We start from the raw sequence: 24656 nt of genomic DNA on the forward strand, positions 1-24656 counted from the left end.
GTGCGCTGCCCTGTTGAATGTTCATGAATTTTCATTCTAACTGCCTCAGATTTGGTCCATCCTCTGACCTGAAGACTACATCTTTGATCTCAGAGTTACTGATTAAAAGTAATGAATTGAACAGAACTAAGACCCAACCTTGAGGAAGCTCTGTCCTGCTTTTCTAATTAACAATCTGGTAAGATATACTAAACATGCCCCTTATCACTTTATTAACAACATTTATTCTGAATGACATTATGGATAAGTCATGCACAACTAAGAATTCTAGGCTGATTTTTTAAAATAACAATCATTAAATATGCATTATAAATATTCACTTTATTTTAAAAGAACTGGAAGATGTTACATATATTACACACTACATATAATGGCACATGTCAGCCTTTTAAGCTTAAAAATAATCTTTCCCCAAACTGGGATTGACTTAGACTCCAAGTATAAAATGACTCTTGGCCTATAGCACCAACCCAGACCCAGAGGAAAGCCAATTTTGAACCTGTCTGTCCTCTGGCATTGGGCTTCCTGATATGACACTGAGGGTCCTCTCCCTCTGGTTTTGTTCCCTGGCAGTATTGAGGCCTGGCACAGGGACCCATTTGACTATACACTGCAGGCCTGGGAAATCAGGGAATCTACAGGGAATAGGGTCCTCTAACAATTTTACAATGGAAAAAAAATTAAAAACATTATGTGCCTATTGTCTGTTTTTGCTCTATACAACTGTAACAAGACTCTACAAGACAGAAGAAGATTAGAATTACTGAAATACAATTTCTCTGCTGGTTTTTGTCTTTGGAAATTACTGTGTCACGATAGGAGGAGCCCAACAAGTCATCTGGTTCGACACTGGTGACCTGCTCTACAGTATCTTAGATTTAGGTATAATTCAAAGTTTTAAATGCCATCCATATGCCATTTTGTTAGACACAAAGAAATTTAATAACACTTTTCATTTTCTTTTTCTTAATTCATAAGGACAGTTCCTGCCAAATGTTCTGGCTTATGGCTCTCCTCCTCTTCATAGTATGTTTAAGTTACATATTAAGAATCCAAAAAATACCACTATGGAATTTTCATAAGCAATATCCGACCAATCAGTAAAACACAGTACACAGTGTGAAAATTTTAATTTATTCCCCTCCCAAGTATCCAGAATATATACCCTCTTAGCTTTGAGAAATGTGACAATGAAAATACCAACATGATTGATCGTATTTAAAGAAAAGCACATACTACACAGGAGACATCCCTAAGTCCTCCCTAACCTAGCAGTGCAAGTTAATGGTATGATTCTGGCAATGTCACCTTTCACTTGATTTATAAAAATTTTACAGGACAGATTTAAAGCAAAGATAGGCCTCTGATTTTTATTTTTATTTTTTTTTTTTTATCCCTAACAGATGTTTAAAAAGAGGCTATATTAAATGACAATGCATTTTTGAGTCAGGGGGAGAAAAAAAAATTAAAAACCCAAAACTTCTTTCAGTTTATTCAAAATAAAAATACACATAGAATTATGAAAATATAGGTTTACTATTTCCACCACATAAGTTGATGCTGCTGTTTGAAAGGCTTGCAAATTGTTTTTCAAGTTTTTAAAGCTCATCTCGATCCCTCAGTAAAGTATACCTATATTCGCTGGGTGCTAATTTCTGGAAGGAGCTCTCAGGTGGACTGCTTGCTACGTCTTGGACTTGCTGCAAGAGAAAGAATAAAACATTTTATATCAATATATTTTATGGAGTTATACTGTTTTAATAAAAGTATCAGATGAATGATAGTTGTCTTGTCATTATTTGCTTAATAAAGATAGCTACTGTGTGCCAGAGTTAAGTCTGAAATCTTGCTTTCCCCATTCAAATGCCCTTACTGATACTCTCTGGGCAAGGCTGCCACAGAGCCTGACCTCTAGAGCTGCAGATGGTTCCCGAGGTGCAGTGGAAGGAAACTACCCGACACCTGAGTGCCTTCCTACATTACTTTGTCGAGGCAGCACAACCGCGACTGAGCTGGCCCAAACCCTTCCCTCTGAAAAGTGACTACACAGAGGATTAAAGGCACCTGCTCTGGAGACAGAGCTTTCATTTGGCAATTACCTGGATACCAGAATTTAGTTGACAGGAGGAGGAAAATACTTCCATACTGTAAGAAATTAATTTCTATAGTGTTTTATTTTTGCACCAACAATAGACAAAAATACACAGAACTAGAAGAGTGACTTCCAAGAATTTCAAAGAAAAGGTGGTGTGTAGTCTATCCTTTATCTCCACACGATGAGCTCCTCAAGAACAAACGTGCTGTCATCGTTCTAATATCCCCTGTAGTTAACGTAGGGCCTTGTTACATTTCTCTGTGCCTGTGCCACATGACATACCATGGATACTGGCTCACTCGCATTACTAATGGGAAAGCAACGTCTGCACATTTCCCGTTTTCTTTTGTCATGTTCCCCTTCCCTGATACATTTTTTATTTGTATTTTTACTGAGATATGTTTGGTTTAAGTCATAATTATATTACTATAAAATATAAGATGTTCATTTTCTAATGGAGAAGTTGAAATAAATCAGGATAATACAATAATGGTAAGTAACATTTTTTCCTAATCTGATAAAATATTCAGCAGGCCTACTTTCCTGAGGGAAATAATCGCCTTTGGGTTACTGCCAACAAACCGTTTGCTTCTATAGTTGCTTAATTATCAAAGAAAAATCTGACCTCAGACTTCAAGGAAAAAGCATGTCATTGGATTCCTAAAGGGAACTCTTGACACTGAACTTAATTTGACTCTTCAGGAAAAATTGACTTTTATTTTTTTATGTGGAGGTTCCTTGGGCAAAATAGTGAAGTTCTGGGCATATGAAATAAGAGTTTTGTTATGTATCATCTTCCCTCTCTGTATAATGGTAATAGACATGATATAAATCAATAATGCATCAAAATGCAATTTTTAGAGGTGTTTAACAAAGCAGGAACATAGAAATTATTTGTAACAGAAGTTACGAGGTAGAAACATTCTCAGGCTAAAAGTTACATAAACAAATAGAAAATTTTCATAAATAGTTGTGAAGCACTCTAAATCTCAAATGAAAAGCTGCATGAAACTTTAAGTTTTGAACATTATAAATACTGTATTGGCGAAGGTGCTAAGGATGGTTTAGCAAGAATACCAAATCATTATTTTCTTTGTAGTGTGGTCAATCTCCTGGCCACAGAGGAAGACTTGACCAGTTCATGGAATCCACTGACTTCTTCACTGATCTACCTACTTCTAATTCTTACCTCCTACTTTGAAACCAACTGTATTTAATCCTTTTACCCATATTCCACAGGACATACACCACTTCAGTGTATTTGATCAAGAAACTATATTTTATCATTCTTGCAACCTTTCTGAAGTTCTATAACGTTAAAAATTAATTTTAAAAGGAACATAATTTATTACCTAGAGTCTATTTAGAATTTCATTATAAAGAGATCTTAAAAGCAGAAACTCAAGCCTATACAAGAGCTTTAGATCCTTTTCAAGGCTAACTGAAAAAGGAAAATAAAAAAAAGAGTTCCCACTGGAAAACAAGAGTCCTACCTGTCCTGGGGCTACATCAGTTGGGTCAGGACCATGATGGAATTCTCTGTGCAATTTTCCAGAATGTAAGTCAAATACGAACTGCTTGAGTTTTCCAGGAATTCTAAAACAAAAGTAAAACAAAAATTTAGCTTAAACTGTTAAAATGGACTTACCTCTATTTTATCAACTTCACACATTAAAAAAATTCTTTTCTTTAAATTTTGCCTACAATCCTACCATAACTATGAGAGGCCAGCGTATGCCGCACTTTCATACAGCTGCAGTTGTGAAATGTAGACGCTCGGTTTTGTGCTCTACTTCTTGCACTTGTTTCACAGAAATTTTTCTACGCTTACTTTACCACATGCATGAGGTCTATCAAGATGTTGTCCTAAAACTTAACCATCCCTTATTGTTGGACATTTATATATTTTCCTTAATATATGTAACTAAAAAACCTCATGTTCTGCAAAATTACACTAAAAATAACAGGGCTCAAGGGAAAAAATAGCATTAGGGGCTAACCACTTAAAACTATGTAGCTTTGTAAGCAGAGTACTACGAAGAGCCTTGAACAAAAATACTAGCACTGTTCAGTCTCTACCGCTGTGTCGGCCAGGCGATCTTCCGTAGCCTTAACCCAGAGCCTGTAAGTTCTTTCCTGAGATAGGACCTCAGGTCCTTGAGGGCATTCACTGCCAGCAGAGCCAATTTTATCAAAATAATTTAAACCAGGGTATAGCTTTTTCATGCTTTTCCCCCCCTTAAGCATAAGGGAAAATCTCACAACTTCTTCAACCACATGGGCAGCTCCACTGGATAGCCTAATACTGTGAAAAGCAAAGCACTTCTCAAGGCCATGAAACTGACCTTTCCCTGCTTTTTGGGTTGAGGGAGGTCTTCATACATCACTAAAGTATCCTCTCCTTTTAAAAAAATATTTTAGTGCACGTGCATGTGAGTGGGGGTGGGGTGGGGCAGAGGGAGACTTCCCACTGAGCACAGAGCCCTGACATGGGCTTGACCTCAGAACCCCGACATCATGACCCCAGCTGAAATCAAGAGTTAGTCGCTTAACCGAATGAGCCACCCAGGTGCCCCCAAAGCATTCTCTTTAATGGTGAAATAACTTCTTTGATGGCTTCAAAACATTCTGAGGAAAATAATATGAACCAACACAACTCACTTAAAGTAACATCATTCCCCTAATTACCACTCATGCTATGAGCAAATCTGCACTACAGAGACAGGCACTATAGCAAAACAGACCATTATAAGGCTAAGCAGATTCACGTATCAGCCTTTTTGTCTTTAATTTCCTCGAGTTGTATCCAATAAAGTAGGAATACAGATCTTCCTCAACTTACAAGGGAGATGCAGCCCAATAAACCTACTCTACATTGAAAAATCCTAAGCGGAGAATACATTTAATACGCCCAGCCTACCTTAAATGTGTTCAGAACACCAATAATACCCTACTTGAGCAAAATCATCTCACACAAAGCCTATTTTATAATAAAGGACTTAACGGGTAACTTATTGAATTCTGTACTGAAAGTGACACACACGGGTTGCACGGGTCCAGCAGGTGTGGCCGCTGTTGAGGCCTATGACCAGCAGGCGTACTGGGAGCGGTGGCTCACTGCTGGCTGCCGGCATCACAAGAGGATCTTAGTGCACATCACTAGCCTCGGAGATTACAGTTCAAAGCATAGTTTCTACTGAACGTGTATTGCTTTTGCACCACTTTTACAAAGCAAAAAATCTTAAGTCAAACCATCCTAAGTTGAGGAGAGTCTGTGGAGTAAATAAGAACTTTTAACTAAGCGTGGACAAGTTATGCCTACAAAACATTAGTTAATTTTTGCTATTTGTCTACCTGTTCTTTGAAGTCTTGCCACCATGTTTCCTTATTAAAATTTGTTTTACTACTTTAATAAAAGATACCTGCATTTTAATTTCCATTCCTTTAGAAATTAAGCATTTTTCCCACCATTTTAATTTATATTTCTGCTCATATGAATTGTCAATATTCTACTGAAATCTTGGCATTTTGAAAATTCACGATATATTTTAAATAGAAACCTTTCTTCCTATCTCTTACAAGAATTAAAATACAGGTCCATAAACACTTTAATTCAGTAGAATTGTCTCACTTTTTAAATCATCATTTTTTGGTAGCAAAGAATAGCTGGCTTGTGTTAATACCGCCAGTTTCTTCTTATCCTCTCCTGAGGTCCTGCGAGTGCTGTTTCTTCCCTTCAATAACTCCCACTGAGATGTACCAACCAATACCTTCATTGTACACCCATTTTGGCTCCCCACTAGCTCCAATGCAACAGAGACCAGCAGGTGCCAAATGCACAGTTTGCAAATACAAATGACTGTCAGGGAGCTGTATTGACGGAAATGCGTCTGAAAGGTTCTGTGGCGCTGAAGAAACTGCACATGCACTGAAGAGAAACACTGAGAGGAGATCAATTTAAATTTAATATGACATCATCTACTGTCACCCACAGCAAAGTGCTACAATATATACATTCAAATCAAAGAATCACAAATGGTCTCTAATGTTTACGATAAAGCCCCTGTAGCTTGTTATTTTACAAAGTTCAAAGAGGACAGCAACCAATACAGTGTGACTTGCTTTTGCTGGTCAAAAAACCATTTATAATTAAATCTTAAAAGTAACAAATTCATAGACAACACTCAAAACAGGTTTTTTCCAAACTCGATTTTTTCCCCTTGTCAACAGATGAGAGAAAGAATTGTGAGCAAAAGGCAGAGGGAGATACGATGAATCAGAATTGATATGGTAGAAAAACAGATTACAAAAGAGCTCTTATCTAGCTTGTGGCCAGAAACTAGCCATCATTATTAAGTAACAATCAGTGAATCACACTATATTGTCAAGAAAACAGACAACATGGTTATGTGCCAAAAAGGAAAATAAATGGATCCTTGCCATAATAAATTCAATTATATTTTTGCACTTTAGGGTACAATTTTTCTAATTAGAACACCTAAGTGTTTCTTTCCCACCTTTCAAACACTTTTCTGTTTGTTTTCAATTTTGATTTTTAGGTGATGCAAAATTTAGGGACCGTGAAATGCACAAATGTTAAGTATCATTAAATGAACTCTGACATATGTGTATCACAGTGAGAAGCACTTTCATTTTTTTTTTTGAAATTTACATACAGTGGAATTCACTTTCCTAGGCTTATAGTTCTCTGAGTTTTAACATATGCACATAGCATCTTGTTACTATCTCCACAAATAGGATACATAACAATTCCAACACCCTTTTTTTGGTCAGACCCTCCACTTCCCCCTAACTCCTGCCAACCCCTGATCTGTTCTCTGTTCCTATAATTTGCCTTTTCCAAAATGTCTTGTACTTGGAATCATCCAGCATGTAACCATGAGACTGGCTTCTTTTATTTAGCATACTGCTTTTGAGATTCATCCGTTCTGTTGCATGTGTAACTTTGTTCCTTTATTTATTGAATAGCATTCCACTGAGTGGATATACCACAATTAGTTTATCCTTTTACCCACTGAAGAGTACTTCGGTTCTTTCAGGATTTTGGTGATTCTGAACAATGCTACAACAACATTTGTACACAGGTTTTTGTGTGAACATAAAGCTCATTTCTCTAGGAAAAACCCTGGCTTATATGGAAGGTATATGTTTAACTTTTTAAAAAACCTGCCAAATTGTTGGGAGTGGCTGTATCATTCTGCAACCCCACCAGGAATTTAGAAAGAGTTCCAGCTCTTCCATATTCTCACCTGGGGTATGAGAAGCACTTAAATTTAGCCATTCTAAAAAATATATAATGGGATCTCACTATGGTTTTGATTTGCATTTTTCTAATGTCTAACGATGTTGAGCACCTCTTCATGTGCTTACCTGCCATTTGATTATCTTCTTTGCATTCTGCCAGTATCTTTTATGGAGCAAGTTTTTAATTTGTTGAAAGCCAATTATCCACTTTTTTCTTTTATGGATAGTGCTTTGGGCATACTAAGAGCTCAGTTCAGAAAGAGTTTCTACGTTTACTTCTAAGAGTTTTACAGTTTTACCTTTTACATTTAGGTCTACGATCAATTCTGAGTTAATTGTTTACGGAGGAGTCTCTTTTACGCAGATGTTCAGGTGGTACGGCACCGTTTACTGAAAAGATGATCCGCTTCCATTGAATTGTCTTTACATCTTTAAAAAAAAAAAATCACTATTTGTGTGCCTATCTCTATTCTGTTCCACAGCAATACATACCTATGTCTTCCACAAATACTACACTGTTGTAAATATTTTTGCTGTATAGGTTTTAAAATCTGGTATTATGAGTCCTTTGTTTCTTTTTCAGTTGTTTCAATTATTGTAGTTTTACCTTTCCAGATAAATTTTAGAATCAGCAATATCTACAAAAAAGTCTACTTAGATTTTGACTGAAATTGCATTAAATCTATAGATAAATTTGAGGAGCACTGACATCTAACAGTACCGAGTCTTCCAATCCATGAACAGTATGTTTCTCCATTAATTTTGGTCACCTCTGATTTCTTTCATTGGCATTTTGTAGTTTTCATCATTAGATGTATACGCAGTTCTTTTTTCTTTCTTTTGGAGCCTATTTGGAATGGTAGTTTCAATGTTTTTGGGTTTCCAAATGTTCATTGTTAATATATAGAAATAAAAGTGATTTTTTAAAAGGTGAACTTGTATCCTGCTGAAAACTCACTAGTTCTAGGAGCTTTCTTGTAAATTTATTGGGCATTTCTACATACTCAATCATGTTATCTACAAAGAAAGATAGTTTCTTTCTAGTCCAAACACGTCCTGTTTATTTTTTTGTCCTATGGTACTTGCTAGGACTTCTAGTGTCATACTAAATAAACTGGTGAGAGTGGACATCTTTTTTTCTTTTTAAATTCAATTAATATATAGTGTATTATTAGTTTCAGAGGTAGAGGTCAGTGATTCATCAGTTGAATATAACACCCAGTGCTCATTACATCATGTGCCCCTTAATGCCCATCACCCAGTTACCCCATCCCCCGCCCCTCCTCCCTCTAGCAACCCTCAGTTTGTTTCCGAGAGTAGACATCTTTATCAAAAACAATAAAATACTTAGGAATAAATTTAGCCAAGGAGGTGAAAGAGCTGTATACTGAAAACTGTAAAACACTGATGGAAGAAGACACAAATAAATGGAAAGATATCCTGAGTTCATGGATTGGAAAAATTAATATTGTTAAAATGTCCATATTACCTAAAGCAATCTACAGATTCGGTGCAATTCCTATCAAAATTCCGATGGCATTTTTCATAGAAACAGAAAAAACTCTGAAATTCATATGAAACCAGAAAAGACCCTAAATATAGCCAAAGCAAAAACTGTCTCAAGAAGAACAAAGATGAAGGTATCACACTGTGTGATTTCAAAATATACTACAAAGTTGTAGTAATCAAAGAGGTATAGTACTGGTATAAAGAGACATAAACCAATGGATCATAACAGAGCGCCCAGAAATAAATCCACACATTCAAAGTCAACTGATCTTTGACAAAAGTGCCAAGAATACACAAGGTGGAAAGTACAGTATTTTATCTTAATTTAATTTTAGAGAGAGAGCATGAGCAGGAGGGAGGGACAGAGGGAAAAAGCGAATCTTTTTTTTTTTTTTAATTATTTATTTGAGAGAGCGTGAGTGCGGGGAAATGAGCAAAGGGCACGGAGAGGGATAAGCCGACTCTGTGCTGAGCACAGAGCCTGACGCAGGGCTAATCCCATGACCCTGAGATCATGACCTGAGCCAAACCAAGAGTCAGCCAGCCACTTAACCGGCTGAGCCACCCATGGCTCAGAGGGAGAATCTTAAGCAGGCCCCACACTCAGTGCGGAACCAGATGCAGGGCTCAATCTCATGACCCAAGCCAAAATCAAGAGCTGGAAACTTAACTGACTGAGCCACCCAGGCACCCCAAGGATGGTCTTTTAAATAAATGGTGCTGGCAAAACTGGATAGCCACCGGCAAAAAAATTAAATTGGACCATTATTTCACACCATAGACAAAAATCAACTCAAAATGGATTAAAGACTTAAATGTAAGACCTGACAAACTGTAACACTGTAAGAAAACAGGGGAAAGCTTCTTGATATTGGTCTGGGCAATAATTTTTTGGATATGACCCCAAAAGCACAGGCAACAAAACCAAAGACCAACACGTCATTGCATCAAACTAAAAAGCTTCTGCATGGTAAAGGAAACAGAGGGAAGAGACAACCTACAAACTGGGAGAAACCATTTGCAAACCATCTACCAGATAAGGGATTAATATCCAAAAAAATAAAAGGAACTAAAACAACTGAAGAGCAAGAAAACAAACTGATTTCAAAATGGGAAAAGGACCTGAAAAGCCATTTCTCAAAAGAAAACATAAAAACCGCCAACAGGTACATGGTGCTGCTGTGCTCAACACCACTCACCATCAGGGAATGGAGACCAAAACCACGACGAGCTACCACCTCACACCCGTTAGAATGGCTTTTCTCAAAACGACAAAAGTGCCGCCAGGATACGGAGAAGAGGGAACCCTTGTACTCTATTCGTGGGAATGCAAACTGGTATACCCACTACAAGAGGTATGGAGGTTACTCAAAAAATTAAAAAGCATAACTATCATATGACCCAACAATCCCACTCTAGGATATATACCCGAAGGAGACCAAAGCATTGTCCGGAAGAGTTATCTTCTCTCCCACGTTCACTGCAGTATTAGTTGAAATAGAGAAACAGCCCAAGTATCCATCTACTGGTGAACAGATAAGGAAAACATGGTGTGTACACACACACACACACACAGGAATATTGTTCAGCCTTAACAAAGAAGGAAATCCTGTCATTTACAATAACATGGGTAAACCTGGAGGACGTTATACGAAGTGAAAGAAGCCAGACAAGAAAGGCAAACACTGCATGATCTCACTTATACGTGGAATCTAGAAGAGCAGAACTTACAGAAGCAGAGGGTAGACGAGTAGTTACGAGGGACTGGAGCGGGACAGAGTGGGAGAGAATGGGAAAATGTTGGTCAAAGGGTACAAAGTTTCAGCTACAGGAAGAGTATGTTCTAAAAATCTAATGTACAGCATGATGACTACAATTAATACTGTATTATATACTTGAAATTTGCTAAGAGATTAAGTAGATTTTAATTGTTCTCACAAAAAAAAAAGCAAGGTAATGGATACATTAATTTGCTTGACTATGGTAATTATTTCAGTGTATACCTATATGAAAATATCATGTTATACACCTTAAATGTAAGCAATTTTGTCAACTATACTTCAATAAAGCTGAAAAAAGGAGGGGAAGACAAATAAGTTGGGGTAGAGAAGGAACCAGTCTATGTGGTTTGAGCCAGATACCTGGACAATGTGAGAGGTAATGAGCACAGTCAGATGATTAGAGTTACAAAGTCCTACCAGTTCAAGGAGAGGGTGTTCCACAGCACCAAAAACTACAAGAATGTTAATGAGGATGAGTTTGGTAAAGTCCCATTAGGAACAGTGTGTTATAAATTTGTTCACAGGAAAACCTGGATTCAAACAACGGGTTAAATCATGAAACCCAGACAAAGGCAAACTAGCCATTAAACGTAACAGAAAAAAAATTTAATCACATGGGAAGATGTTAATAATGTATGGATAAATTAAAAAGACAATTCATAAAATAGCATGGCCCTGATTACACTTATAACACATGTGTCTAGATCTCTGGTATATGGATTCATGAGTGATTTTTAATTTATTCTTTGGCATTCTGTTAACTTTCAGAATTATTCACAAAGAACATAAATTTTTTATTCTCAGAAATAAAGGAACAAATGATATGTTTATTGCACACATACACAAAAACAGTAAACATCTTTGTCTGGTTCCTGATCTTAAGGGGAAAGTATACAGTCTTTCACTATTAAATATATTAGCTGCAGGTTCTTTATAAATGTCCTTTATCAGACTGAGGAAGTTTCCATATACTACCAGTTTGTTAAGCATTTTTGTCATGAATGGATGTTGAATTTTGTCAAATGCTCGGGCATGTGTTAATGTGATCAGTTTTTTTTGTTACTCATTAATATGCTGAATTACACTGACTGGTTTCTGAATGTTGGACTAGCCTTGCACACTTGGGACAAAACCCACTTAGTTGTACATTGTTCTTTTTTTCTATATTGCTGGATTTGATTTCCTAGTATTGTTTACTTTTTAACTTATACAATAATGTAGTACAAACTCATTTAATGTATTGTACTAGCAAGAAAACAATATTTTGCCATTTAAGTTACTTAACCTCTTTGAGCGTCAGCTTTCTGATTTGTAACAATGCCCGCTTACTTAATTGTACTGTTTTTATAGTCTAACGACTTAGATTTGAATCTGATTATTTCCTATAATAACAGGCTTATAGCCTTATCATAGTACTTACCACGTATCAGACACCGTTCTGAGAGCTATAGACATACTCATTCATTTACTGCCCGCAAGAGCCCTATGAAGTAGGTACTGTTAGCATTCCCATGTTATAGATGAGGAAACTGAGGCACAGAGGCGGTAAGAGATCGCCCAGAGTGATACTAGTAGGTAACAGCCTGGGACTGGAATCTCAGCAGGCTGGATGTGGAGTCTGAGCTCCTAACTATTTTGCCTCTTTAGTGACTTGGACTTAGTAAAGTTACTAAATCTGCCAGAGCTTTAGTTCTCCATTGTAAAAGTAGAAATAATACCTGTATGATATGCTTCTTACAGAAATGGAGAACACACACAAAGTACAGAGTGAAGCTGGTCCAGTGCCTGCCTGTCAGAGTTTCCAGGTTTATTCTGTTGGCAGGTCCAAATAAGGTAAAATGTAGTGTAATGACTTGTAAAATACAAAGTACTTCTAAGAAGGTGACTGATGTCAGTTGTATGGTAAGCACATTACATGAGTAAAAATGGTGCTCAGGGACTCAGCCCACTGTGTATACTGCCTGGTGGCTGACAGGAGAGGCACGTTCAGAAAAATCACAACTACAGAGGTGAATAGGAGAGGAGGAGAACAATAGGGCGAATGGCCAGTTGATAAATACTAGGACATATTCCAGATGTGCAGATATTTATCTAAAGTAGTCAAACTCTTAAACGTAAACTAAACAGATTAAACTAAGAGCAAATTAATCAAAACATTTATTGAACGTTTAATGCTGTCACAAAGCAGTTGGTATTACAAGAGATAAAAAACTAAATAAATAAAATTTGCCTTTTAAGAAGCTTTCTCAGTACCTATTTTTTCCACCTAAAAAAGCCTCATTTGACAGGGGCCTGGATCATGAAGAACAAAACGCAATTCTCAGAGTTAAGAGAGACCTAATGGTGACCCGGTTTACAAATCTTCTTCCACCTCTCCCGCCAAGCTCCTTATCATTATGCCCAATTCCTGGTTGGCGCCCTCCAAGTTCAAGGAGGCAGGCTAACCTGTCCTAGCAGGTGACCGAACTGCGGAATTAGTGAGACGCTTACCCCCGGTTTCAGTTTTGCCCTGACCCGCTGGGTTCCTCACCGCGGCTGCCCCGCCTCCTTCCAAAATGCAGCCAATCAGCTGCAGCCAAGTTCCCAGACGGAGCAGTTTAAGGAATTAACGCAGTTTAAGAAATTAACGTAATTTTCAGTGATTAGTGATCTGGGTTGAATGACCTAGACCCCAGAGCTGGGGGCTCGGCACTACAGTAGCCTGCTCCACCTTCCAGGAGTGATCTGAGGCCTGTTCTGCCTTTTCCTGTCCCGAGGTCCCAGCTGCAGGGCCTGTGCACACTTCAGCGAAGGTACACATGGTACGGTATTTGCTGGTCACCATTTTTTAGAAGGTGAGATTCTCCTGAAAGTCCTTCAACAGCCTTCTGCCCCCCACCATCTATTCTCTCCTCCTGGGATTGTGGACCATTTCCTAGACCTGCCCTTAGGTGCTCTTAGGTTTCTAAATTACCCCCTATTCTTTTCCTCTACATGTAAAATCTATTTCTTTACCCTTGGCAAGAAATCAATCTGGTCAATCTATAGGGGGGAAAAAAACCCAAAGATTCACAGATCTGTGATTTAGTTTCAGGTACAAGTACTGTCTCTTCAAACATCTTTGACATTCACACTTACACTGCTTTTTGTATGTCCTGAAAATGTAACTGCTCTGATAGGATGCTTTAGGAGCTTGGGACTTTGGGTTCAATACGCTCGGACATGAATCCCAGGCCCGCCGCTAGTTAGTTGTGTGGCCTTGCCTGTTATGTTACCTCCCTAAGGCTCAGTGTCTGAAATAACGGAGAGGTCACTAGAACACTGGTAGCATGCCCCTCCACCATGCCAACTCTGGCATGAGGAGACTGTGTACCATAAATCCGCTTTCTTGCTCCTTACCACAACCGCACTTCCTCCAACTGACCCCAGAAATGCTGAGTTACTAAAAGTAATAGTAATTACAGTAATTTATGGAAACTGCTTATCATTTAAGCCTTAATTACCATGCAGCACAATAACAATTACGCAAGCCATTAAATGTGTCAGATTCACTTTGCTACATATTTCATTTGATTTTTAACACCAACATCTATTCACATAGGCTCAGTTTGTAGCTCACACAGCATGTGCCTCCTTACAATTAAAAAAATATTAGAGTGAACAGTGCCTAGGAGGGAAAATCAGGCACCTGAGGGAGAAATTACAGAAGTAATTTGTTTCAAAGAGCTTCAAGTACAGGCAAGTCTCTTATCTCCCTCCCTACTCACAGGACCTAACACTTGCAAGATGGGAGAGGACCATTTCCCATTCCCAGATGTCTCTGGAGAATCTTCCTGGTGCAGTTTTTTACACCAGGCACAAGTAGAATGCTGCCAGCTGGGAGATTAGCTTCTCTTGGTCAGGTGCCCACCTCTTGGTCCAGTAAACTAGAGCTGGAGAATAGGGGGGCTGGGTCATGTGAGAAAGGATATACCTACTTGTGTTAGTTGGGTTCTCTGACCAGCAGACACCAAGATGGGATTGGAAGTGCCAAAGTAACACTTAAATCTGACTTCACAACTGAAGGAGAAAACTTAAGACAGCCAAGACGGAACTCCTCACAGATGTCCCTTGATGTGTTACACGGGGTTCCTAGGACCAAAAGCCAAAGTTGGGCATAGTCTGGTTGTTGCCTGGTCATAAAGTCAGCATCCTGTTGACTTCCACTAATATGAGACTTTGTAATAGGGGCTGTGAGTATGTGGTGAAAGCAAAGAGGTAAACAACTGGAGATTCATCCACTGTGAGAGGTAGGGAAATGCGCTAGTAACAACTTCATATAAATAACCCATGCATAAGATAGGATTCCTAATGCCAAGCACAGTCTCTCTGCCTGGAAGCACTTGCAGCGAGACCAGACACTAGAACTACCCTCTCTTAAAAAGCTCATTCTTTTAGCTTGAGCTTATAGCTTCAGGAAGCAAGCCTAAGAAATGAGAGGAACAGGACACCCAACCAGGTAAGACATTTCCATCTAGCCCAAAAGTCAATGCTCACACGCTTGCTAAGGGGACTGAAGAGGTTCCACCGGGATGCTAGGGAGATCTGGACCTTTCAGGTGGACTTCTGGGTACAACTACTCTTCCTTTTAAAATCCAGCACAGTCCTGCCTCTCATTATCCCCCTGCCTTTTCACTCTCAGTAAATGTTCTTGCTTCCTTAGCCACAGTTAAAAACTAGACAGGAACGTCTGCGTTTTTCTGCTGCTGTCACTAACACCAGAATCCCCCAACCCCCCCCCCCAAAAGGAATGCACCCTTCCTTTCCTCTCTTTCTCATGAGAAAGGAAGAACGTTCTTTCCTTGGCTTTAGATTTCCTCGTCCTCCTTATGGCTCTGCTGGATCAATTAGCCCCTCTTTTTCCTATCTTTTCAATAACTCTTCAATCCATTTGATTCTTATATGACTTGGTTTATATTCTACAATGACTGTCATACAGAAGCATTTAATCATGGTTAGTTTCGTGTACCCCAAGGGGGGAAAGAAGAAGGGAAAGAAGAAGGAAAAGAGAAGAGAAGAGAAGAGAAGAAAAAGAAAGAAGGAAAGAAAAAGAAAGAAAGAAAGGAAAAAGGAAAGGAAAGGAAAGAAAGAAAACCCAAAACCTCCTTCCATCCTATGTCTCTCTGGAGCTATGCCCCTATTTTTCTTTCCCTTTAGAGGCTAGCTTCTTGCACAATTTTCATCATCAAATCTTCTTTTCCTCACCAAACAGTACCCTTTGATTCACTGCAATACAGCCTTTCTGGGGGGCAAATCCAACAGATCCTTCATCCTTCTGATTGAGCATTCCTTCCTGCTAAAAGTGCTCCTCCCTCAATTATCATATTATTCTTTTCTGGTTTTCCTTTCATTACTTTGATTCCTCCTCCTCCTGAGTCTTTTACACATGTTCCTTCTTTCCTTCCCTTAAATGTTGGCATTCATCAGGGTTCCATTTTCAGCCCTGTGCTAAGTCATCTCGTCTGTTTCAACAACTTCAGCTATATCCTTATGTGCTCAAGACCCCGCCCTTATCTCTGTTGACTGCTGGAGCCATGTAAACTGCCAACTGGAAACTCCCCCCTCAGGGCCCCTGGCACCTCAAATTCAGTATGCCAAGACAGAAAACTCATTTCCTTTACTGCCAGGCCGCTCCTCTACTGCGTTCTCCTCCATTAACCTGCTCAGTTAATGGCCAACCCACTTAGCTGTGCAAGTCAGATTCCTGGCCATCACTCACAGCTCTCTTCATCCATTAATTAAGATACCAAGTCCTCCTATACCACCTACAAAATATCTCAAGACTCCTGCTTCTCTCTAGCTTTAGTTCTACTGCCAGAATTTATTTAGGTAATTTGTTCATTCAGGATTCATCAACTTGTTGTCTATCATCAATGCTTGTTTGGATTACTGAACAGTCTCCCAAATTCTATTTTGACTCCCTCTCATCTGTTCTCCAGTTTACAGCCTGAGGAATGGTTTAAAAATAACCTCCTGATCAAGCCTTTCATGGACTCTTCAGAGTTTTCAGGATAATGTCAAACTTCCCTAACACATCATAGGGCTTTCATGAGATAGCCGCTGCTGGCTTCTCCTGGCCTCACCCCTCAGCAGTCCCCCTCCCGTCCATGCAAATTCTGCCACAGTTTCGTACTTGTTTCTGCCAGTATCCCCCTTCTCCAAGCCCTGTCTCCTCCTCCACCCATGATAAACCCGTACAGAACTTTAGGACGCACCTCAGGCATCCACATCTCCGAAGCCTGGATCGAGTGCCTCCCTGTGGAGCTCTGTCAGAGCCCTTCTCACATTGTAAAACACAACTGCCTGTTGCCCTACTTGTCTCCTTTCTCTACTTGGTTGCGAGTTCGTTGAGGGCAAGGACCCAGTCTTAGTAAACTTTAAACCACTGGTTTATATGACTTGGTTTATATTCTACAATGACTGTCACACAGAAGACTTGGATTTCACTGATACGTGGAATTTAAGAAACAAAACAGAGGATCCTAGGGGAAGGGAGGGAAAAATAAAACAAGACGAAGTCAGAGAGGGAGATAAACCATAAGAGACTCTTAATCACAGGAGACAAACTGAGGATTACTGGAGGGGAGAGGGGTGAGGGGATGGGGTAACTAGGTGATGGACATTAAGGAGGGCACATAATGTAATGAGCACTGGGTGTTACAGAAGACTATGAATCACTGAACTTTACCTCTGGAACTAATAATATGCTGTAATGTTAATTAACTGAATTTATTTTTTTAATTTATTTTATTTATTTTTTGATGTAAAGTTCAATGATACATTAGTTGCATATAACATTAAAAAATAAAAAAAATTCACCAACTGACAAATAGAAGAAATGTGGTATATCCATATAAAAAAGTATTATTTGGCAATAAAAGGAACAAAATGCCAATATTTGCTAAAATACTGATGAACTTTCAAAAAGTTATGCTAAGTTAAAGAAGTCAGATACAAAGGAGCACAAATTGTATGATTCCACTTACATGAAATAGCCAGTATAGACGAAGCCACAGAAAGAGAAAGTGGATTAGTGGTTGCTGTGGGCCAAGGGGAGGCGGAATGGGAAGTGACTGCTTAATGAGTTATGGGATTTCTGTTTAAGATGATGCAAAGTTCTGAAACTAGTACTCGTGATAGTTATATAGCATTGTGAACATAATACCACCAAACTTTACCCTTTAAAATGGTTAAAATGATAAATTTTATGTTATGTGTATTTTACAATAAAAATTTACAAAAGACCTTTTTTTTTTTTTTTTAAAGATTTTATTTATTTATTTGACAGAGAGACAGCCAGCGAGAGAGGGAACACACAGGGGGAGTGGGAGAGGAAGAAGGGGGCTCGATCCCATAATGCCAGGATCACACCCTGAGCCGAAGGCAGACGCCCAACCGCTGTGCCACCCAGGCGCCCCACAAAAGACCTTTTTTAAGTGTAAAGAAACAAGAACAGAGAAGTTAAGTTGACTTGCCCAAGGCAGAATTCAAATCTAGGCCTGCTATACAGTAAGACTGAGAATCTTCTACCAAACAACTACATCTCTGTAATGAAATACTGAGCAGTGAGTGAGGTAATTCATTCTGCAATAGGATTTCAAATCATCCTCTAACTGTGCAATTTAATCTGTGGACATAAAACAGGGTACTAAAATAAATTTAAAAGAAGTCTAATTTGAATTAATACTTGTTGCTTCAAATTTTCATACATGAAGAAACATCGCCATTTTGAACCACTGTATTTAACATCTCAGAAAGCTGATAAAAATCTAATATCTGTTGTAGAGACAAGGGTTACATATTTATTAATACTATGAAGAGCTGAGAATGGATAACTGAGAATGGAGTCAGAAAGCTCACCTGTTCTTGGAAAGGTTCGCAGCTCTTCCCCACAGAAACGCCTAGCCGTAGCCATCTTCTGGGTCTTAACCACTGCGGTGGGCAGCAGTACTACCAGTTACCTTTAACCTGACCTAGGACTACAATCTGCTTTCCTTGACATGCTGACAAACACCAAACTCAATTCAGAACTAATTTCTGGAAGGGCAAAAATTTTCTTTCAGAGATTAATTCCCAAGCATTAGGATCACCTAATGCCAGCATTTCTATAGGAATATATCATAATTCTCACAATTATATTACACTCCAGAGTGAAAAATAAAACTGTATCCATCCAAATAACAAAGTATTACTGGTTCAACGCAGGATTATTTAAAGTACTCAAACAATGGTTTTAAGTTCATTTCTGAGACACATTATCAGTAATTAAAAAAGAAAAAGAACAGTACTTACAATACATCCCTGAAGTCTCCAAACACATACATGTGCCTAAAGCTGTCAATAGCTATGACAGGGCAATCTGCTGGAGTTTTCTGTATGTGCAGAAGAGGGTGTCGAAATTTGTCACAGTCAGCATGTAAAAAGTTTATTGTACCTTTACAGGAAACAGAATTTGGAGAGGTAGATTAGAATTTTCTTGACTGTAGTCTCATAAGATTGTAAGTTCACAAAAAGTGACATACTAATTAATTAACTAATTAATTAATGAATTTAAAAAAACCAACACGCTTTAGAGTAATAGGGATCACAAAAACTACAACCTAAATATTACAACATTTAAAAGAGGTAGAATTTTAGTGCTTAGGGCAGAGTATAATTTCCTTAGAAATTATATGAATTCAACCTGAATTCAAATGCTATGGTGACTTTTTAATTTCCCTTAAATGGGCAGTTTGCTATCCAGGTCTCGGCTGTGAGCAAGTTCATGAATCTGACAGATGAGCTGTGCTCAAGGGGGCATCTTCACGTCATCAAGAGTGCCCTTCCAGTCCCTACTAGGTGACATTTAATATAATTCAAACCCAAAATACTTACTACAAGGCTAATAAGAGCCTGGCGCTACACAATGCCCTCGCTTTATTTGGCTTGACTTTCTTCTCTCACTACGGAGGAAAAGTGGGTGAAAACTCAAAACTCTTCTCTGATGGTTTGTAGAACTCCACAGAGAACTACTCAACTTTCTTTCATTTAGAAATAAATGTTAGACTGTGTAAGTTCTCTCGGTGATCTCTCTGGGACTATCCATTAGAAAGGGATCAGGCAAGTATCAGGGTGCTGGAAGAAAGTACCTAAAAATAACGTTTTCCACCCATGACCCCCCTTTTCAAGCTATTTGATTTTAGTGAGCTAATACAGTCATGTGTGTGTTTGTTTTAAAAGCCACTACTTCATGAGATCTCTACTAATGCTTCCCACCCCCATGCTGACATGCAAATTCAGGGGTTGAGTAGAGTTAACATTACTTATTAAAATTTTTTTTTAAAGATTTTATTTATTTATTTGACAGAGATAGAGACAGCCAGTGAGAGAGGGAACACAAGCAGGGGGAATGGGAGAGGAAGAAGCAGGCTCATAGCGGAGGAGCCTGATGTGGGGCTCGATCCCATAACGCCGGGATCACGCCCTGAGCCGAAGGGAGACGCTTAACCGCTGTGCCACCCAGGTGCCCCACATTACTTATTAAATTTTTAACCCAAATATGTTTACATGGATATGAATATAATGGGGGAGGAGAGGGACAGAAGAAAGGCTGAAAATAAACACCTTAATCTGTCTACCTTTTTCACTTATTAATTGTCGGGCTACTTCATTCTGGAATATTTCTAAACTTTCCGTATCTTCTTTCATGTGGAAGAGTATGAGAAAAGGCAGTCCTTCTTCTGTCAGTTCCTGTATACAGAAGTATTCAGTAAGAATTATCAGGCCTTGCCACTGTTCTAGGTAGGAACAACTTGAACCCAACCCATGTAACATGCATAACGGTTGCAACATGTCAGGAAAAAAAGGTCCAATGGTGTAAACAAACATTAGCCTCAATGCAAGAAGGAAGCCATGCCCTCTCCCTCAAGTACCCAGAGGACGCACATGTCCTGCTCTACTGCTGGAACTGATCCGCCTTAAAGTAACCACTGGGCTGGCCTATCAGCTCCTTTTAGATGAAACCATGATATTGAAAAAATGAATTGACCAAAGGAGGAACTATGGGGTTCTTTATCAAGACGTTGATTTTAGGGTGGGGTAAACATGATTAGTATGTTCAGTCTTGCAAATAACACTGAAATATTGAGTGAGTGTACCAGGAGCAAATCAATCTTCCTGACTGGGAAACATATGTTTTTCCTAAAGTTTATCACAAAAACCACTTCACTTTCATGAGAACTACCCAAAGCTGAAAAGTGTTTGATTCAGGGCAAAAGACAAAAACTCCACAAGACAGCCAGCTTTTAACCAATACACAATGCATTGACATTATTAACAAGCACCTGCCACTATGTATGTGTATGTGTCTATTCAAGGTATAGACACGAAAGCACCTCAAAACTTACTGAATGCCTTAAAAACCTGTATTATTATTACTGGGGAATAATCAAGAGAAATGTGATAAGTAGACAGCAGATTTCCATCATTTATTCTCTCTGACAAATGCTAAGTTCTGACTCGTAAGAAAAAGCCCAGAAAGGGCTTCATAATAAAATTATTATAATAAAATTATTTCCATCAACTATCCTCTTGCGTGTCTCTCCATAATTTAGGAATTGCAGCAGCAGAAAACACAAACATCCTGTATGCTAAAAAAACTGAAACTGGAACCTATCTTTCAGGACATGAGTTTGCTTATGGTTTCCGTCTCCATGTTGATGCCCATTACACTCACACATGGAATAAAGTATTAAGCTTCTTGTCACATTTGCCTTTTTCAATTGAGATATAATTCACATACCATAAAATTCATCATTTTATTTTTTTTTAAGATTTTATTTATTTGTCGGAGAGAGAGCGAGCGAGTGAGAACACAAGCAGAGGGAGCGGCAGGCAGAGGGAGAAGCAGGCTCCCCACTGAGCAGGGAGACTGACCTGGGGCTCGATCCCAGGACCCTGGGATCATGACCTGAGCCGAAGGCAGATGCTTAACTGACTGAGCCACCCAGGCATCCCAAAATTCATCATTTTAAAATGTACAATTTGGTGGGTTTTATTATATTCACAAGGCTTTCAAACATTAACACTACCTAATTTCAGAATGTCTACATCACTCCAAGAAGATAATCCACACTCACTCATCAGCAGTTGCTCTCCATCTCTCTTCCCCCGCGGACCCAGCACCACACTGATCTTTTAGCAAGCTGACTTACAGTTTCTTCCTCCTCACTTTTTATCCCTTCAGCTCACATTTTTTTTTTCTTTCCCCAACATGTTCATTGCTTCTACTCCCACGGTTCTGTCTTTGGACTCCTCTGCTCTAGCCTGGCAACTTCAACTAGTCCAAGAGCCTCCATCATCACTAATTGGTTCCTTCTCTATCTCCAAGCCCAGTTCCAGTCCACAATCCAAGTCTGGATTCCCAGCTTCCTGTTCAGTATCTCCATTTCAAAGTCCAACCAGTGCCTTCAACACTCATTAATGCACTGGCCCCTCCTCTTACTTCCCTATTCCCATGAGTACTTCTGTTTCTTTTTTGCCCTTTTGTTACAGGACCTAAATGCCTCTTCTAGAAAGTCATCCTTGATTCCTATTCCATTTCCGCCAAAGGTAGAAATGAATTCTCTCCTCTGAATTCCCAGAACATTTTCATAGTGCCCCTCATGTGGCATGGGGCAAGTCTTTAACGTTACATCATCTGTACATGGGAACTACTAGACTGAAAACCTCTTGAAAACAGAGAATCTCACTTTACTTCTCTTTTGGTCACAGATTACTGTACATAATAACGTGCAATCAACCTAGGACCGAATAAATGAAGACAGATGCTGCTGAATAAATACTATTTGGGAAATAAGACTCAGCAGTCACCTTCTAGAAAATTTAAGAGCTAGAAGGTTAAAAGTAAAAACAAATATAACATACTGCTTTATTAAACTAAGCCAAAGTATAGACGCACTAACAACTATTAGGCAAGAAGTAATGAACAGATGAATAGTTTGAATACATCCATATCAATTAATTTGCTGTATCAACTTATATACATTAACATAGTAGCTGGTAGTTTATGCTGCCTCCGCTTCCATGTTTACCTGTGTCCACACCAACATAGTCTTTATGAAATAGGTATTAAAAGATTCAGGAGAAGGTTATCCAGACAACCAACTTTAGAGGTTAAAAAACCTTTCCTCATAGTTTAAATGACTTGGGGTAGTGGGTTAAAACATGTAATTAAAAACCTAAAGAATTTTATTTTTTATTTATTTTTTTTTTTTAATTTTATTTATTCGACAGAGATAGAGACAGCCAGCGAGAGAGGGAACACAAGCAGGAGGAGTGGGAGAGGAAGAAACAGGCTCACAGAGGAAGAGCCTGATGTGGGGCTCGATCCCATAACGCCGGGATCACGCCCTGAGCCGAAGGCAGACGCTTAACCGCTGTGCCACCCAGGCGCCCCTAAAAACCTAAAGAATTTTAAATGTACCAACTACTATGGGGGTGGGCACAGGAACACCTATTTATTAAGATTTTCCATGTCTATACTTTTTGACTCTATTCCTTTTTAGAAACTATTCCTGTAAGAACTGCCAAAGTAAAAAACAGTATGGATGTTCTTTAAAAAATTAAAAATAGAATCACCAGATGATCCAGTAATTCCACTATTGGGTATTTACCCAAAGAAAACAAAAACACTAATTTGAAAAGACATATGCATCCCTATGTGTACTGCAGCATTACTTACAACAGCCAAACTATGGAAGCCACCCAAGTGTCCATCCACAGGTAAATGGATAAAGAAGAGGTACGCATGCATAATATATATATATATATACACATATGCATGCAGTGGTACATACACATATACATGTACATACACATATGTACACACAATGGAATACTGCTCTGCCATAAAAAGATCCACGGATGGATCTAGAGGGTATAAGGCTACGTGAAATCAGAGAAAAACAAATACTATATGATTTCACTCATGTGGAATTTAAGAGACAAAACAAATGAGCAAAGGGAAAAAAGAGAGAAAGGGAGAGACAAATCAAGAAACGAACTATAGAGAACACACTGATGGTTAGCAGAAGGAAGGGGCTGGAGGGATGGGGGAAATAGGTGATGGGGTTAAGGAGTGTACTTGTGATGAGCACGGAGTGGTGTACGAAGTGCTGAATTACTATATTGTACACCTGAAACTAATAACACTATGTTAATTATACCATAATTTAAAAAATCAATTAATTGAAAAATAAAGAATGTGCACTTTGGAAAAAAAAAAAGAGAGAGAGAGAAAGAACGAACTGCCAAAGCAGGTGAATAATTGTGACAAGTTACTAAATCTTTCTAAGCCTCTGAGGACTAAATAAACAAATGCAATAAACAAATGTATTGAGCTAAACATACCCAAAGCCTAGAGAACGGAGAAAAGTAGCAGGGATGTTCACTCGACAAACCAGGAAAGAGCGCAAGCAAGCAAGCTTTACTGGAACGTCCCCGCATGGGTCTGGGTGTTGTATGAGGCTGCTTCTGGGCCACAACTGTAGAGCCTAAAATATTTACCACCTGACCCTTTAGAGTTGCCAACTCGTGACTAGGAGGTGGTTATATGGTACGTGAACGTCTGAAATACATATTTAGAATCTGCACTGTACACTTACAACTCCTTACCGTGTAATGCACAGCTCTCTTACGCACCTCACAGACAGAGCCTCTGTACTTGTTCCTCCAATATTAGACTTTTGTGTTTTGTTTTCATGGGAGTTGTAAGAGTTTGGATGGACTTTATTTCAGGAGCATGGGATCACTGAGGTCAGTTATAAAATAACATCTGATAACTGCTTTCATTTTTATGCTAAAAGAACACAATTTCTTTCTTTTAGGATAGACAGGAATCAGAAAAACCTTTTTATGGCAAAAGATTATTCACCGTATATAATTCATTATAACTAAAATCTATACAGCACTGCTTCTCAGGGCACCCCCTTAACTGAGGGGAGTACCAG

The 24656-nt window shown here is 38.8% G+C and overlaps 1 protein-coding gene across 1 annotated transcript in view; it reads right to left on the reverse strand.

Moving 5' to 3' along the window:
• Positions 1–1111: 1111 nt before the first annotated feature.
• The window catches only part of ERP44 (endoplasmic reticulum protein 44), a 92417-nt gene continuing 68872 nt past the window's right edge, over positions 1112–24656 (reverse strand). Inside the window, exons 9-12 of the mRNA XM_002914924.4 lie at positions 20286–20397; positions 18961–19102; positions 3589–3691; positions 1112–1700 (exon numbers count right to left, since the gene is read on the reverse strand). Coding sequence (XP_002914970.3) covers positions 1599–1700; positions 3589–3691; positions 18961–19102; positions 20286–20397 — 459 coding nt within the window. The 3' untranslated portion in view covers positions 1112–1598. The remainder of the gene's footprint in view (positions 1701–3588; positions 3692–18960; positions 19103–20285; positions 20398–24656) is intronic.

Source organism: Ailuropoda melanoleuca, chromosome 7, assembly GCF_002007445.2.
Source record: "Ailuropoda melanoleuca isolate Jingjing chromosome 7, ASM200744v2, whole genome shotgun sequence".
Lineage (NCBI taxonomy): Eukaryota > Metazoa > Chordata > Mammalia > Carnivora > Ursidae > Ailuropoda > Ailuropoda melanoleuca.